This window comes from Fukomys damarensis, unplaced genomic scaffold (genome assembly GCF_012274545.1).
Source record: "Fukomys damarensis isolate Sample0158 unplaced genomic scaffold, DMR_v1.0_HiC HiC_scaffold_23, whole genome shotgun sequence".
Taxonomy (NCBI): Eukaryota; Metazoa; Chordata; class Mammalia; order Rodentia; family Bathyergidae; genus Fukomys; species Fukomys damarensis.
The window spans coordinates 46,739,840-46,757,274 of NW_022900935.1; the positions used below are offsets into that span (position 1 = coordinate 46,739,840).

Consider the following 17,435-nt stretch of genomic DNA (forward strand, 5'->3'; position numbering starts at 1 on the left):
CTGAAGTACAACTAGCTAGAGCCCACAAACCATGTCCAAGCACACCTTAGACCATCAAGGTTAGCAGGTGACCTCAGACATTTATCCACTGCTCTGGGGCTCTGGGAGCTCTCAGCCTGAAATGTCCCTTCATTTACACTAAACCAACTCCTATTCATCCCCCAAGACCTGAAGATGTTTCCCTGACCCAGTATTTCATCAGGAAAATGTTAAACATATAAGTAAAATAAGTGTATTACCATCAATTTTCTACCATTAACATTTTTCAGGGCCAGACCTACCATGTGTCTATTGATCCATCTTTTTCATCCATTTGGAATGTTGGCCAGGGACCCGCAGCTGCCCCTTCCTCAAGAATCTCTCAGCACTCCAGACATACCTCCACTGCAACTTCCACCTCAAAATGTCCTTGGAGCTCCTCTCTTAGAGTCTCCAAGTGATGGCCAGCTCCAGCCACCCCACACTACGAAAGCCCCAGTACAAAAGGTCCAAAGGGGAAGGGGACGTGGGAGGCGCATGGGAAAGGAATAAATATAAGAAAAGGAAAAAATGTAACCAAAGTCTTTGTAAATAGGGAGGTGTGTGTGGGTGGAACAGAGGGCACGGGAATGGGGGAATAAATAAGAACCAAGATATATTATGTAAAGGTACAAACTCCCAATAATGAATGTTAGCATACTATATACCTAAAATGTACCAATAAAATTAATGGAAAAAAAAAAGATAAACCCTACTACAAGAACAATGCTGAGGTGGCTCCCAGATTCAGAGAGCCAAACCAAACACCTCAGTGTGTGGCTGTCTAAAAAACATGGCTGCAAACACTCCAGGCACCAGGACCACTCGACAAAAGAGGGTAAGGGCTCATCTCTTCTCCCCCACAGAGCCCCTCTGTTAGGTGTTAGGGACCAAGCAGCAGGTAGCAAGGAGCCAATGAATGAATAAGCTCTTCATGTCACCAGGACTCTGCTTCTCTGTGTAAAATAAGGGGGCTGAATACATAGGAAGTTCTGTAGAGTACCACAGAGGTGCCCCAAAGATCTCCATGATATCTTCACCCTCGGCAGCCAAAGCAGCTCTGTTTTCATCTACAGTGGACCCCTGACTTACAAACTCAACTCGTTTCTGAGGACAGCTGTAACTCAAATTGGTCAACTGAAGGCGAAGGCGAAGGCTCCTCTACACAGCCTTCCATGCTCTCTCCTGTACACAGGCGATCTCAGTGTCCTTAGAGAGACATTGATCCAGGAAAGTGATGTTCCTTCCAGAACTCCTTCAGGGTTAAATCTGTATCTGAGACCATCTGGAAGCACAAGCGGCCAACATCAGCATCGTAACTCAAGACTTTGCTTGTAAGTTAAAACTAAAAAATTCTGGTCATAACCCAAGTTGTTTCTATGTCAGGCTAGTTATAACACGAGCATCCACTGTATTTTAAAAATAAAGTCATTCTCTGTAGAATTATATTTGCAGAGGAGAAGTGTTCCATGACTTTCAAATACTGTTTGGAAAGTACTAGAGGGTTCCTGAGGCTCTAACATCAAGTCCTCAGCTTGGAGGAAGAAGAAGACCCAAAGGCAGAGTCCATGTAGTGGTCTCAAAGACTCTGAGCACAAGAAATAGCTTGTTTGGCCTTGCATTTGCTGCCTCTCCTCTCACTGCCTTCCTGTTGGGGTGGTGGCTAGGTTCCCACCCTGCTGGAGGGGCATCCCAATGACTTCCCTAAGCACTCTACCTAGAGACAGATTAGACAGTCCATCCTAGGCATTCGGCATCAGGGCTCTTTGCAAAGAGAAAGGTTTTCCATTTCCTGACCGTAAGATTTTTTGTCTGTTTGGGTTTTTGGTTTTTTGAGATAGGGTCTCCCTGTGTAGTTCAGGATGGCTTTGAACTCTCTACAAAGCCCAGGCTAGTCTTGAACTCACAGCAATCCTCCTGCCTCAGTCTCCAAAGCACTGAGATTACAGGCTTATGCCTGGCTCAATATTTTAAATTACTTTCTTGCAAAAGAAAAGAGATGAGGGCCAGGGATTTGGCTCAATGGTTCTGCCACCTGCCTTGCAAGCTCAAGGCCCTGGTACAAAAAAAAAAAAAAAGAGAGAGAGAGAGAGAAAAAAGATGAACCAGAATGTTAAGATTTCTGTACTACCATGCCACCTGGCTACCCTCATGGCCTTCCTAGTGCCATCCTCAGCCAGCTCCACACAGGTTCAGCTGGAGACTTTCCTCTGTCTCCTACCTCAAACCACGCAGGCAGAGTGAATGACTCTTTCAGACTTAGGCACCTGAGAGCCAGCAGCTTGGCTGGGTCACCCTTTCCACTGTGCAAAAGTGGGGACAGGAATTCTCTCAAGCCAGAGATTTTAGCCCTGGCTTCCTCCTACCTCTGATTCTCAACAGAGGGGTAGAACAGCTGGTAACTCATGCAATGGCCTTCATCTACCAGAATAGTTTATGAAATAATCTCTCTTTTCTGTCTAGCTAATCCCAATGTCTTTATCTTTTTTGGGGGGGACAATTTCAGGTCCATCTCACAAAATAGTCTTTTAACCATTTTTGTGGATTCCTCTGAAACTTCTCCCAGTTCTGGGGAGCAAGGAATAAGGTCTCGAATATGTGTCCTGCTGTGGAGGAGACAAGAGGGAGAAGAAAATCGTTTGAGGGAACGGGGGAATAATGAAGCTAAACGTGTATAATACACTAGATTTCTCCAGAGAAAATGGCCTTGGTCATTTTGTGTTTGTTGCAATGAGATGCAAGAAGGGGAGGGAGTGGTTTATACCATCTGCTACTTGGAAGAACAACAAGGAGGATGGCTTCTTTTATTGTCTGATGGGTGGCCATATAAGAACATCCATTTTGGGGGAGTAATGGATTAATTAAAAGCTGTTATTAACTGAAGACAAAAGTGAAAAGCCTAAATCAAGAGACAGAGGCCAGAGGAATGGAGGTCTTTAAGATGTGCACTTTTATCAGGGACAGGTGCAGTTTGCATCATGGTCCTGGATTTAGACGTCCACATACAGGATTCAGAAGATGCAGCCTAAAAGCAACTACACCAAAAAGGGATGGGCCAGGATTTTGGGATGACAGAAGCTCTCCGCTTGACAATGTCAACCTCATGTGAAGAGCTGTTCTATGAGATGAGCTGCCAACAGCTGCACCTGTTCCATGTAGACTGGGCTATAGGCAGGGCTTATAGAAATCTTTTGAATACGTAAGCATCTATCCCTGTGAAAGAGAAATTAGTTTTGTTCTGTTATCTGAGCTATACCAAGGTCAAAGCTACAGGGAGACAGTCTTGAGCTCAATGTACAGGAGGGCTTTTTAACAATGGTTATAGCTTACAAGCTATAATTTGCAGAGGACTTGCTCGGACCTGGCCCTATGCCAGGCATTTTAAAGTGAAAATAATCACTCTAGGCTGCCAAAGGAGGAGAAATGGGCTCCAAGAGGGCCTGTGACTTGCCTAGTGTCATCTAGCTCATCAGTGAGAGAGCCAGGATTGCACTCGGTGATTCATAAACTGTGCTCTCTCTACCCTCTATGCTGTTTCCAGTGTTTAACCAGAGCCTGCCTGAAGACAGAAGTGCTTTCATGGACTGTGGGAAAAGCCTGCCCCTGGGGATGTGAGACACACCAGGTAGACACTAGGCATGATGCTAGAGAGGAAACCTGTGCACAAAGCGGGGCAGACTAGCTGCCCAGGTCTCTCTCTCAAGTCAGCAACGGGAGGGTTTGACACCTGGGGATGCGTGGCTATGTTCACTCCCAAAATCCTGCTCCCGTTTCCACAGGGGCTCTCACTAAGTTGCCAGCACAGGATGCTAGAGTGGCCTCAGCCTCCACTCAGATAACAGCCATTTGCTGCCCTGAGTCCCCAGGTAAATTGCTTCGCAAGCTTCCCTGCTGCTTCTGCCAGAATGTGGGAAGATACACCTTCGAGAGCTTTGAAATGTGCAGGGAATACTGGTACATAACTTGTCCACAGTTATGATTGACTATCCTGGTGCATCCTGGGGCTGACTCCTACAGTTACTTCTCTTCCCATTCCCTGCTTCCTAGCCAGTACTTTACACTTGAATCAGAAGCAGCTGTTGTTGGTGGAGACATTTGGGATTGTGACAAATGTGTTTATTTCCTCTGCCCTGGCCAGCACTTAGCTCTAGACTGCTTCTTCCCCAGTTCTCAGGCTGCCCTCTAGCTTGATTGAGGAGTACTGGGGACAGATTCTGATCCCAGACTGCATTTTCCTGTGCAGAAGCTCACTATTCTGTGTAGTACCCACCCTTGGGGCCCCTGGCCTGCTGTCTTCTGACTGCTGGGGAAGGAGAGGAGGGAGTAAGTCAGGCACATGGCCACCAGCCAGGAGAGCTAAGTCTCTTCACACGGTTCTGCCCACTCCCACATCTCCCAAGCTGAAAGGAGAGCCTCCTGTGGGCTCCAAGTCGATCTTTTTCTGTTTGATTTATATGACAGCAGTGGGCCTAGGAGGCTCAAAGTTAGAACAAAACAGAGGGAAAGAAAACGTCATGGGAAGCAACCTATTTTTGAAAACTGTGAGCTGATGCCAGGAGATTAGGTTCTGTTTGTCTTGGCTGATGAGTGCATTAAAACAACAACAACAACAACAACAACAACAACAACAACAAAAAGAAAAAACAAAAAAGCAGACAGAGACAGAGAGACAGAGACAGAGAGAGGGGGGGGAGAGAGAGTACTTCTGCTGTCTGGATCTGCTCTGGCTGTCTGGAAGCATCTTGGCTTTGTTCAACCCTTCCCCTGCTGCCAGGAGCTGTTCTGCCAGAGTAACACCCACTGCTCCCCGCATCCCGTCAGCAGGAATTCCGACGCTGACACAGCATAAAATTTCCTCAGGAGGCCCCTGAACTGCCCTCAGATTCCTGCACATCTGGGTAATGCCTGGCAGAGCCACTGCTGCAGGCTGGAAACAGAGGTCAATGATGACACATTAAAGGGGGAGGTCCACAGAGTGTGGCACATGGACAGTTAGTTGTCCCTGCTGAGCTGAACGAGTCTGGTCAGAGGAGTGTGGTCTGGGAATTGGGGAGGCTCCACACCAGGGCTAGGCCTGGAGTAGCCTGACAGTCAGGTTACAGTCAGGTTACCTTGTCTATCTCCTGCATTAAAGCTGTGAGCTCCTTCACAGCAAGGTCCCGGGCTTCTGACTCTATGTGGCCCTGGAGCTGTGCTCTGTGCAGGACCCAGTACAGGCCACCACTCATCCTTATCTCTGGAGGAAATGATGGCCTCTTGGTGGAGAGGACACTCCGAGAAGCAGCACACGGCCAGGCCAAGCCAGTGGGCATGTTCACTCCAAAAGGGCAGGGTCATCAGTCGTGTTTCCCAATGCATGCCAACAGCAGGGTGGGAGGTATGACACTCAAGAGATCAAGATGGATGACAGAGTACAAGATGGAAACAGCAGCAGCAGCAGCAGCAGCAGCAGGTATGTCAAGAAGCACTCATACAAGGTTGCTAAGCCAGTCTGGCACCTGACCTGTCGACACTCAGGTATCTTGCCTCCTGCTGGAAAGATGTGGCATTTATAGTTCCCAGCATCGTTCTCTCCCTTCCAGAAAGTCATTGCTCCTAAGGCAGTACTGCTGCCATTTTCTTCAAATTCTAGAGTCATCTGAAACTTATAGTAGGTATCTGCCCGCTGGCTCAGGGCCAGGCCTGAGGACACCCCTATCTAATCTCAGGCCAATTGCTCCTAGACCCTTTCCTGCTATGCTTAAATTTTGTAAGGGTTGGGGGAGTATAGCGCAGTGGCAGAGGGTTGCCTAGCATATTCAATCCCCAGAAGCATGTGCACACATGCGCACACACACATACACACACACACTCACATATTTATGGGGTATCCAGAATGCAGGAAAGCCAAGGGGCAACAGTTCCTCAGGAACCACAGTGCGAGCCCCTCAACCTAGGCATACTCAGTATTTGGGAAGGGAACAGAAGCTTCAAGTTCTTTTCAGTCTCAGGAATTCCTCCCTCAGGAGTGAGGGAGAAGAAAAGGAACCCACATTTTGTTAGGCCAGAGAGGGCCTGATGCAGAGATGTCTATGACATGACACTGAGGGAGCAGGGCCACACCAATTCCTATCAGAGCATCTCATCTAGATTTACAGTAAACACGGCGAACAGTCTGAAAGAAAATACATCAAGGGCTGGGGATGCAATTCAGTGGCACCTTGCCTGCCTGGCAAATACAAGGTCCTGAGTTCGGTTTTCAATAAAAAAGAAACAAAAACAAAACAAAACAAAAAACAAAAACCACACACAAAAAAATTAAAAAATCAAAACCTCAACAGCACTTACTGTGACTGCTTGGGTTAAAAGAAAATTATTTCCTTCTCTATTTTCTTTCTTTTTTGGGGGGATAACCATGTATTCTATAACTAGCATTTTATAATCAAGAAAAATGTTATTAAGGGAAACAAAAGAGGCAGAGGGTGCTATTGGCCTCTGCCCATGCCCAGGAAGTATGAGGCAGAGTGTGGGCCAACTTAGTCCCTCTTGACAACAGTGCCAATACATAGTCGAGTCCCCAGCTGTGTTCCCAGGTAGAAAAGCAGCCCTCCCACACATGAGGTCCTCCTCACCTGCAGCAGTTCCAGATCAGATGAGTCCTCCTGCCCAGGAACCATCTCTGTTAACATTTCAGACATGACTTTTGTGTTTCCCCGAACCACATCCAGCTCACTCCGCAGCCTGGCAATCTTTGGGTCACAGGGAGGAAAGCAGGAAGGAGAGGTCAGCCAGGTGTGCCTGGGAGATCAAAACGAGCCAGACTATGGGCAGGGGCAGTCCTGCCCATTACGATATTCAGTCACCTTCTGCACGCACTTTGCAAGAGCAACTTTCCCATCTCCTTCTGGTCTGCCTGTGAGGAGACCTCAGTTTGGAGAGAACTGAATGGGAAAGGGAGGTTATCCATGGAGCCCTCTTCACCGATAGCCTGTCTCCACTGACACCAAATGAAGAGCAGTGTGCAGTGAAGAGTGTAGGAGCAGGTCCACCTGCCCTATGGGTAGGTAGGAAGGGTTAGTGTCCATTCTAATGGACAGGAGACTGACGCGCTGTCCCGCCAAAGCCTCACTGGGAGTAGCTCAAGCCTATAAGCCTGACTCCTGGTTTGCCTCCTGCTCACAACATACTCTTCCCTCAGCACTGGCAGAGATGTGACAATGACATGGTCCTGGAACACTTGTCACCTATACTCAACTGACTGACCCCTCTGTTTCAGTGAAGTTTCATAATAAAGACATTGTCACAAACAGGAAATAAGGGTTTTGAAATACAAACACTGGATAGATTTATTTTCCAAGTCTGGCCAATCCTGAAATTTATTGGAAATTCTTTGGTTCATCTAGGACCAGGCTCCAAAACTCATCTAAAAATATCCAGTTTGGGGTAATGTGGCATCAGCTCATCAGGAAGTGACCTGTAGAAGGGAGAAGTATTCAGGATAGGATAGGAAGAGTACTTCCGGAAGACCTCCCCGATGGCAGCCTCTGCCTCCATAGGCACCTTGCTGGTTGGGACACTGGTCTCTGACAGCTAATGTTTCTTATAGAATTGATGTGAAACTCTCATTGTGACAGATAAGACTGTTCACAACTCAACTGCAGTCCTCTGCTTTTAGCCTCACTTTCTGACACTATTTTCTCCCCTACTCAGGCCCTACAGGTGCACTGACCCTGCAGTTGGGCTACTTGCCATTCCCTGAAGGAGGCTGCTCCTCTGTGCTCTGCATGCTCCAGGCCACCGCTTGCACTCACTGACAACCCATACTGGTTTCAGGACTCGCAGTGCTCAGCTCTGGGATGCCTGCCAAGCACTGCTCAACCCTGGCTCACAGAGCACTCTGCTCTACTCCCTACCATGGCATGACCACAATCTATCATGACTGTCTTGTATCTCTCTCCCTCAGGGAAGGGGCCCTTTCCCCTTTGTGTCACCACAGCCAGCATAGTGCCTGGTCTGAAGAAACCTCTGTATGTATCTCCCAGAAAGTGAAAGAAGGTGGTCACCTGGTTTCCCTGAGGCCCAGAAGCATGCAAGTACCTGTTCTGAGTTGGCTGTGATGGGGCCAGTCACACTCAGAGCTGGGGCCTGAGGAGCAGAGTAGGAAGCAGGAGAAGGTGAGGAGTAGGAGCCAGCAGTTGTCCTCTGTTGTGACTGGGACCTGGGCATGGTCGTAGCTGGATCCACTTCTGGAACACTCTGGCAGGACAACAACAAAGTCCTAGGCTCAGTTGGGTTGCCATGTGACTGGCCCAGCAGCACAACCAGGTTAGGTGATGCTTTCCCTCAGAGTTCATGGAACCCCTCTGGGCCCACCCAGCGTCCCAGCCAGGCAATGGAGTCACTAAGTGGTTCCTCTATCCACTCATCTCACAAGGAGTTTGCAAAAGACAACCAACATAATTCAAAAAGGCCATTCTGATCATGATTCTATTATGAAGACCACCTCAGGATCCAAGAGGAGTGAGGGCTGTAATAAGCTTTGCTAATCACGAATCCTTATTTGGCACCAAAAGATTACATTTTGGCCTTTACAAGTAGACTAATATAAATAGCAATTATGCAATTTACCAAATGTTCTTTATAATTATAGGAACAACAACACTGCTCCATGTCATTATTAGGAGAATAAAGCAGGTTATGTTTAGTCCACAAAGCCTACTAAGTGGTTTGGAGGAATCATAATGTGAATAATGCTTTGGAAAAGTACAAGTCCTTGTGCCTTCCCCTGGGGCATCTCAGATATAACCTCATGAACGTGTGTGCACGTGTTTACAAGAGACAGCATAGCACACTACCTCTTTGAGGCCCCATTTCAGAGACAGGCAGATGGGGAAAGGCTGGGCTGCAGAACCTCTCCAGATCCTGGAGCTTTCTCCACTCTTCTCTGGGATAAGGAGTTGCTTCCCAGCCAGCAGAAGGACTAACCTGCCTGGGTAATCATGAATGGCACAGCCTGTGTGCCTTTTTTTCCCCTTTGTCTTTCAGTATTGGAGATTGAACTCGTGGCTTGGCACTGAGCTACATCCCTAGCCTGGCCTTGATCATCCTGCTTTAGTCTACCATGCTTGGCCACCTGTATTCTCTTAATTCTGAAGTGCAGAGTTGCCCTGTGCACTGACAGCATTGTTGGAGCTACAGTGGGATGCTCCTAGCCAGGACTTTCCTGAGCTTTGAATCTCACAGCTGAAGGAATATAATGCTGGGATATGATGCTTGGACTAATGCTGAATGTTCATAGCTCAAAATACATTTAAGCTTCCTTTGACTGGGCTATGCGTGAAACCCTGGGTTGAATGCCTAGCACCATATTTTGAAAAATTCATTTGACTTACAGAGTTGAAAAAACTGAAAGCTGGTTTTTGCCCCTGATGAATAATGTCACCCACAAGTGCACTACTCTGAGGTGCTCTGGGGCTCAAGGGGAATGAGGACAGATCTTCACACCACATTCTCCAGGCCTCTCCAAAGCAGGTGCTAATGACCCTCAAGGAAGGCTCCACCCAGCAGCCATTTCCAGAAAACCCTGAACTGATCCCTCTATTATATTCCTCCATAGTCAGTGTGAAAACCAGGGGGGAAACACCCCTGCCACTTAATCACCAGTCAACCAGCTGTCTTATTCCTGCAGTCCCCTTGTTATTAAAAAGAAATGCCCTGGAGCTTTAAAAAAGCATGATGACAAGCTGAATAATTCAAAGGTAGTGGCAGAAGGGTGGTAGCAGCAGCTTGGCTCACCCATTTTGCAGTCGGTTTTTCTAGAAAATGCCAGCTGGAAGCTTACCCGCTGGGGAGTGTGGATGGGAGACAGAGCGTCCAAGTCTGCCATGGGAAACTCAACCCCCTTCCTCTTCAGCTCCTCGTATATGTGCACCACACCAGTGAGGTCAGGACTGCTCCGAAAGGCATCTGCCCACGCCTGGGAGAAGAGAGGAAGGCCTATGAAGAAGCAGCTCTTACCTAGGCTGCTCTGAAGCTGGCAAGGCACCCCAGGTCCTTTCTGAGGCCAATGCTCTCCTGTACTCCAGCGTGAAGCACACTGGAAAAACCTATTCTGTTCCTCTCCTGCAATCGCGCGGCTGGTGAAATCCTGGTTTCAGTGGTGCTGCTGAGCATGAACAAAAACACAAAACTTAATTCAGCATGTATTTCCTTGGAGAAGAGGCAGAGAAATAACACCTAAGCACCACAGTGCATCCTAAGATGCAGGCATTTTCCTAATCACAAGGAAATCAATTGCTGGGGCTGTTAGCAGAAAGGAGTGGAAGGCTCAGCTCAATGGCTCCCAGTAGGACACCTACCCTCATCAAAGAAGACAGGAACCATAGGCAAATTGAGCAGAAAGGAAAGGAGAAATTGATGTGCTGAAATTGATGAGAAATCAAAGCTAATTCTAGGTTTCCTCAATAGAGCAGGGACTGCTGAAGGTGAGCTTGCCTAGCCCAGCCAGTTGCTGGCAGATGAGATAGCTTCAGCACAGAGGTGCAGGAGTCCCTCAGGAACCAGGCCATAGACAGTGATGGGGGCTCACTCCTAGAAGTGCTGACCCAGCCCCACGTTTCTTCCATTCCAACGTGCTGCCCATGATGCCAACATGTTCGTCCAAATAGAAACATCTATGGAAAGCACAACTACTAGTCTCCCTTAAATGAAAACTACACAGAGATGAAAGAGCAGAAATGTGAACGGATTACCATTTTTGTTGACTTATGTAACTCTTAGATTAAAAAAGAAATCCTGGAGGCTGGGGAGTAGCTCAGTGGTAGAGTGCTTTTGGAAGCATTTAGAAGGCACTGGTTCCACCTCCAGGAGAGCAAAAATAAAAACAAATAAACTAGTTAATAAGAAGGAAAGATTCAAAACCAGAAGTAATCCAAAGGGCTCCTCAGAAACAAGGTCCCCTCCAGTGTTGTCCCCCCGACCATACGTAGGTACCCGGGAAGGGAGTAACACCTCTTGCGCCCCTGGCACCATTGCTTAGTCTGTCAGCTTTTTGCCTCCAGCAATGTATTCCAACCAACTCTGAAGTAGCTACAAAAACTCTTAACCAATAGACCCCTTCAAAGTTAAAAGGTCAGTTTCCAAAAAGCCTCTTTAATTTTTATTTATTTATTTATTTTTCGTACTGGGGATTAAACTCAGGTGCAGCATCACCCAGCTAAATCCCTGGCCCAAACCTCCTTAATTATAACATGCATACCACTTACTACAAACAGTATAATACTGAAGCTGAGCATGTCTAGCCTCCCACCCCTCGTACTAGGGATCGAACTCAGGCCCTTGCACTTGCGAGGCAGGCGGCGGAATCCCTGAGCCAAATCCCCGGCCCCTAGCCTACCTTGTTACTGGCAAGCGGATGACTTCAGCTCAGCCTGACTTTCCTTGATGCACTTACTCAATTTGCATACTTAGGGACTTAAGGTCACACAGTGGCATCAGAACAGCCTGTCTTGGCCAACACTTCCTTTTGGATTCTGAGGAGGACAGAAGGTGACTGCGGAGCTTGTCCAGAAGGACTAGCTAGAGAGTCTTGCTGCCTCAGCCTGCTCTACTCACCCACCCCTAGCTCCACAGAGCCTGGCCCCAGCAAGCTGCTCCACTGCCATTCGCCCAATTCAAAATCCAGCTTAGTCCTGCGACTACACCTTCAAAATGTTCCAATGTTTTGTTTAGCTTCTAAACTTGAGAATCTACAGGCTAGGGGTGCAGCTCAGTGGTGGAACACTAGCCTAGCATGTACAGGTCCTGGGTTCCATCCTTAGCAACACACAAAGCAACCAACCAACCAAAAACTTAAAAATAAACTTTCAAGTCTAAAGTCCATGTTCACAGCCTACTAGGGGAGGCAAGTCTACCTGGAACCACTTCATGCCGCTGTTCTACAGAAGTACAAGCATCTGCAGGGACTCCTTTCAATCCCTCTTGCTCCTACTCAAGCCAAACTGGAGGTAGTAAGAAGAAAAATGAAAGAACTAGTTGTCCTTTCCAGGCAGTAGACACTTCTTGGGGCTCCTTCTTCCATGGCGCAGGTACATCCATCAGGGAACATGAAGGGAACCATATATCCCAGATTGGGCCTCCTGCCAAGAGCTCAGCCCGGGCCTCAGAAAGAGTTGGGTCCTTCTCTCTGGGTAAGGAAATTGTACTCTATAAATGTGAGCCCTAAGGTAGCCATGTGCCAGCTCAGGGTCAGAGGGCAGAGATAGCCTGTGTTCTGGAAAAGGAGCAGGAAGTGTACTGAGAAATACAGGCATGAAAGAGAGGATCTGGAGGGCTTCTGTCCCTTCTGTCCCTTTCTAGTTCCAATCACACCCCTGGCCTGGGTAAGAAGGGACTCTGGGAAGCCCTACATTGTCAGGACAACTCTGCTCTTTGCCTAGGCAGGCAGAGTTGGCACCTGTTATTTGCAGCTAAACAGTCTTGGCTAGTGTACTCTGTCCCCACCTGCCACAATCCCAGACCTTGTCTGGGCCCCTGTGCAGCCTGGGTGATATGGCTGCTAACACAGCATATGTTCATGACAGCAGTCTCCATGGAACAAGATTCTAATGCCAAGAGAGAAACAAATGGGGGCAGAGGGGCTTTAAAGGAACAGTCACATGAGAAAATGTAGAGATGGGAGAAATCCAGAGATGCCATGTGTCCCACCATCTTTTTGGCAATGCCTAGATAACTGTGCTCCTCCCTCTTCTAACCAGGTCAGCCACCCTTTGAAGGCACACAGAATCTCTTGTCCTTGCACAGAGAAGGCAGGCAGTCAACATCTGTCAGGTTAAATTGAATTCAATTCTCACAGTTATAAGCATCTTCATTTTCTTACTTCAGAGAACAGAAGAAAGATGGTCACTTAGGCTGTCAACAGACTGAAGTGACTGATAAAGTAAGGGTCCTTCTGGAAGGCTAAGCCAATGGAGCACCCTAAGGAGCTATGTCAAGCCTCAGGAGGTGTGGTCTACCCTATGGCCATAACCTGAAGCCCCGGAGTGGCAAAGTGGGTGGAAGCCAGCTATCTCTTGATAGTGGCCTTATCAGAAAGCCAAGAATCATGCCAAGGGCAGCAAATTCTCTCAGGGTTCCCTGTCACAGGAGCTGGCCAGTTAACAACTGAGTAGCCACCTCACTGAAAGCCTCTTTATATGATTTCCTCTTTTCCTGCCTGTAACTATAGTACTGGAAGGCTGAAAGACCCATAGGCAGGCCTAACCAGGGAAACAAAGGAGAGAGAAAGAAAGATCAGTTTGTGCTATTTCCCTCATTCCTTCAGATTACTCACCAGACTTCAGACAACATTGTGAACCACACCATATTCACTGCTGAATCCCTCAGGGTTTTGAGTCATCAATTTTCAGACCAACAGACAACTGCTGATTTAAACTATGGGTTCTGAGATATCTGCGAACAGAGGGGGGCTCTGTCTTCTCCTGCTTCTGTACCCAAGCCTGAAATTCCTGTTCTCAGTGAAAGGGTCCCCAGGACATTGTTCTCTCAGAAGGAGACCAGGGGCCTTCACTGATGGGAATCCTGTGGTCATGCTTCCTGTTGGACTTTTGAGACAGCTACCAGGTCTCCGACACCTCCAAAGAATACAACTCCTAGGTCTCTTGGCATTCTTGCCCCCATTACCATATACCCCAAATGGCTCACTTTCTTCAGTGGAAGAAGAATATTTTTAGACTCTTTGCTGGGTGCAGGGAGTGGGTGGGGAAGCATGACCAGGCCAAGGATATTCCCACATGACCCAATTTCTGTTTCTCAAAACAAGCTCAGGAAAAAGCTGAAGGGTGGCAATAGAGGAGGAGCAGCCCTCCTGACTTCTCTACAAGTGGGACTTACACAAGGGCTGGGAATACAGTCAGGGGTGGGGTGCTTGCCTAGTGAGCAGGGAGGGTAAGGGGCGCTGTATCACAAGACTAGGAAAGGGAAAACTTAAGGGTGAGGATGAAATGCAGTAGGCAGAGAAGGCTGTAGTAGTTGGGGTGGGAATGAACACAGGCAGTCAAGCTGTCTTAACCAAACCTGTCTTCTCTCAGCCTGTCTTTCTATCCACCTGTCACACTTGAATCAGAACGGTCCCAGAACCAAACCATGCTACCCTACCATGCAGTGTCTGAACACTGGGCTTAGGCTCAGAGAACAGGTAAGATGGCTTTCTGGTGTTCTGAGCGGGCAATGCTGTGGGATTACATAGGCCTGATGGATGGTCTCTTGGGGAAGCCGGGAAGGATGGGATGGATAAGGAGCAGTGAGAAGCACAAAGCCTCAAGAAGAGAAGAGATGGAGGAGGGAGGGAGGAGGGAGGAGCGGGAGGGACCAGCTGGGTTCTTTTTACAGTTGGCTCATAGGGTTGTTGGTCAAATGTATGACGCTGAAAATGCTAGAATATGGCCAACTGTACACTGACAAACACTGTGACCTTTACTCCAGGAAGGGAACCATGGGCTTGGGCAAGCTCCATGAAGACAAGCTCCATCACCCATTTTTCTACATGCACAGGAAATAGCAGAAAAGTTGCTTTGAGGGCAGGGGTGCTGCTCTGAGGTACAGTGCTTCCCTAGTATGTGCAACTGGGTTGTATCCCCAGTACCACAAAAAATACAAACAAACAAGCCACTTTGGAACTGAACCCACTTCCAGCGCCTGAACTTGGCTGCAGCCTTCCCTCCACCCTTGGGCATCCCAAGGAGTGGGAGTGGGGCTCAGGCCTGATGCTGGGGGCGGTATCTGTGTAGTCCTATCACTGTAAAAAAACTTTTCAAGCATTTGATCTATGTACTTATCTAGAAAGGAAAGTCGAGGGCTATACCCACCCCCAACATTCAAGAGCTAGCTCAAGTTCTTCTTGGCTGTGCCCAGGCCCTCTATCATCTTCAAGATTCAGTTTGCCCTGTTAAACTTCTGACTTCATTTAGACAAGAGAAAGAAATAAAAGGGATACAGATAGGAAAGGAAGAAGTTAAATTATTGTTTGCAGATGATGTGATCCTCTACATAGAAGGACCCAAAAACTCCACCAAAAGATGCCTAGAATTAATAATCAAATTCAGTAGCATAGCAGGATACAAAGTCAACACTCAAAATCAACAACGCTCCTGTACGCCAGGAATAAAGTCACCAAAAGAGAAATTACTTTTACAATAACGTCAAGAAAAATGAAATACTTAGAAATTAACCTAACCAAGGAAATGGAAGACCTCTATAATGAAAACTACAGTGCTCTGAAAAAAGGAGATTAAAGAGGACAATCAGAAAATGGAAAGACAGCCCATTTCTAGGTAAGCAAAACCAACATAGTCAAAATGACCATACTTCCAAAACTGTTATATACATTTAACATAATCCCAATCAAAATACCAATAGCATTTCTCACAGAACTAGAAAAGCAATCCTAAAATTCATATGGAATTAGAAGAGACCTAGAATAGCAAAAGCAAGTCTAGGCAGCAAGAGCAAGGAGGGAGCATCATACTCCCAAGCTACAAGTTATATTACAAAGCTATAGTGATTAAAAAAAGCATGGTGTGCTCGCTTTGGCAGCACATATACTAAAATTGGAACGATACAGAGAAGATTAGCATGGCCCCTGAGCAAGGATGACACGCAAATTCATGAAGCATTCCATATTAAAAAAAAAAACAACAAAAAACCCAGCATGGTATGTGCAAAAAAACAAAACAAACTTGTGGACCAATGGAACAGAACAGAAAACACAGAAACAACTCTGGGAAAATTCAGCTACCTTATGTATAAAAAAACAAATGCTAAGGATTAAACTTTCACTGGAGGAAAGACAGCCTCTTCAATAAATGGTGCTGGGAAAACTGGCTCACCACATGTGCTGAAGATTGAATCTAAACTCATGTCTCTCACCATGTACTAAACTAAACTAAAAATGGGTCAACAATCTAAATACTAAAACAGAAACATCTGTTGGAAGACAAAATAAGCACAACTCTTGAAGACACAGTTGTAGGTAAAGACTTTCAGACTAGAACCCCAGTTGTAGAGTACAAAAAATAATACCAAAAATCAACAAATGGGATTGCAACAAATTAAAAAGCTTCTTCAAAGCAAAGGAAACCACCTAGAGAGACAAGCTACAGAATGGTGAAAAAATTTTGCAAGTCATTCCTCAAAGGACTATTATCTAGAATCTATAAAGAACTAAAAACAAACAAACAAAAAAATTCAAAAAATTAGATCCCCCCCAATTAAAAAACTCAGTAAAAAAATACGCATCTGAAGCGAATAGACACTTCTCAGATGAAGAAGTACAAATGGTCAACAAATATATGAAAAAATGTTTAACATCGCTGGCCACTTGAGAAATGCAAATTATTCCAGAAAGAATGGCTATCATCCAAAAAATCAAGTAATAACAAATGCTGGAGAAGCTGCTAGGTGGGTAGGTGGGGGGCTTCTTCATTGTTGGTAGAAGTACAAACTGGTACAACCATTATGGAAATCTGAATGGAGATTCCTCAAAAAATGAAATCTAGAAATTCCTTTCACCCAGCTATTCCCCTTCTAGGTCTCTTCCTGAAAGAGTTAAAGACATCACATTACAGTGATATATATATACATATCCGTATTTATAACAGCATAATTCGTAATAGCTAAATCTTGGAAGCAGGCTATATGTACACCAACAGATACATGGGTAAAGAAAATGTGATACAAACACACACACACAATGGAGTACTATTCTGCCATTAAGAAGGATAAAATTGATAATTTGTAGGAAAATGTATGCATCTTGAGGTCATAACGTTAAGTGAAGCAAACCAGCATAGACAATGTATCTAAAAGTGTTACTTGATTTCATGTAATTGTTTTATGTGCTTTTTATTTTTTGTACCCATTAGTCTGGCTATTAATCTGTATGTATGTATGTATATATGTATGTATGTATTTATTTATTGGTACCGGGGATCGAACTCGGGTCCTTGTGCTTGCAAGGCAGGCGGTGGAACTACTGAGCTAAATCCCTGGCCCAATCTGTATTTGTGATAATTAGCCTGATAAGGATTTAGAAAATAAATAAAAAGAATCTGATGCTGGCAAAAAAAATTTTTTTTAAAGTGGGGGATAAAGGGGAAGGGGGAAAAAAGAATTGAGATATATTATGTACATGTACTCCACAATGAATATAATCATTATGTATTATAAACAAGTACTTTTGTTTTTTATATCGGGGATCATTCAGGACCTTGTGCTTGTGAGGCAGACATGGTACCACTGAGCTAAATCCCCAACCAATAAACAAATAGTAGTAAAAATAAAAGTAAAAAATTTAAAAACCCTACTTTACAAGGACAGGGCCAGGACCCATTCTACCCCACTTCTTCGGCAGCTGGGCTCTATGAACACCAAGAACTGTCCTG

At 46.1% G+C, this 17,435-nt stretch overlaps 1 protein-coding gene and 1 non-coding gene across 6 annotated transcripts in view; one reads left to right on the forward strand and one right to left on the reverse strand.

Moving 5' to 3' along the window:
- Tom1l2 (target of myb1 like 2 membrane trafficking protein) overlaps nucleotides 1-17,435 on the reverse strand; it is a 113,223-nt gene that overhangs the window by 23,874 nt on the left and 71,914 nt on the right. For all 5 annotated transcript variants that reach the window (XM_010637423.3, XM_010637422.3, XM_033767526.1 and 2 more), the window contains exons 5-7: nucleotides 9,839-9,973; nucleotides 8,095-8,253; nucleotides 6,630-6,746 (exon numbers count right to left, since the gene is read on the reverse strand). In XM_010637423.3, the coding sequence (XP_010635725.1) occupies nucleotides 6,630-6,746; nucleotides 8,095-8,253; nucleotides 9,839-9,973 (411 nt within the window). The remainder of the gene's footprint in view (nucleotides 1-6,629; nucleotides 6,747-8,094; nucleotides 8,254-9,838; nucleotides 9,974-17,435) is intronic.
- On the forward strand, nucleotides 15,573-15,679 carry LOC117287461. Its single transcript, XR_004518757.1, has one exon. It is a non-coding gene; the product is annotated as a U6 spliceosomal RNA (small nuclear RNA).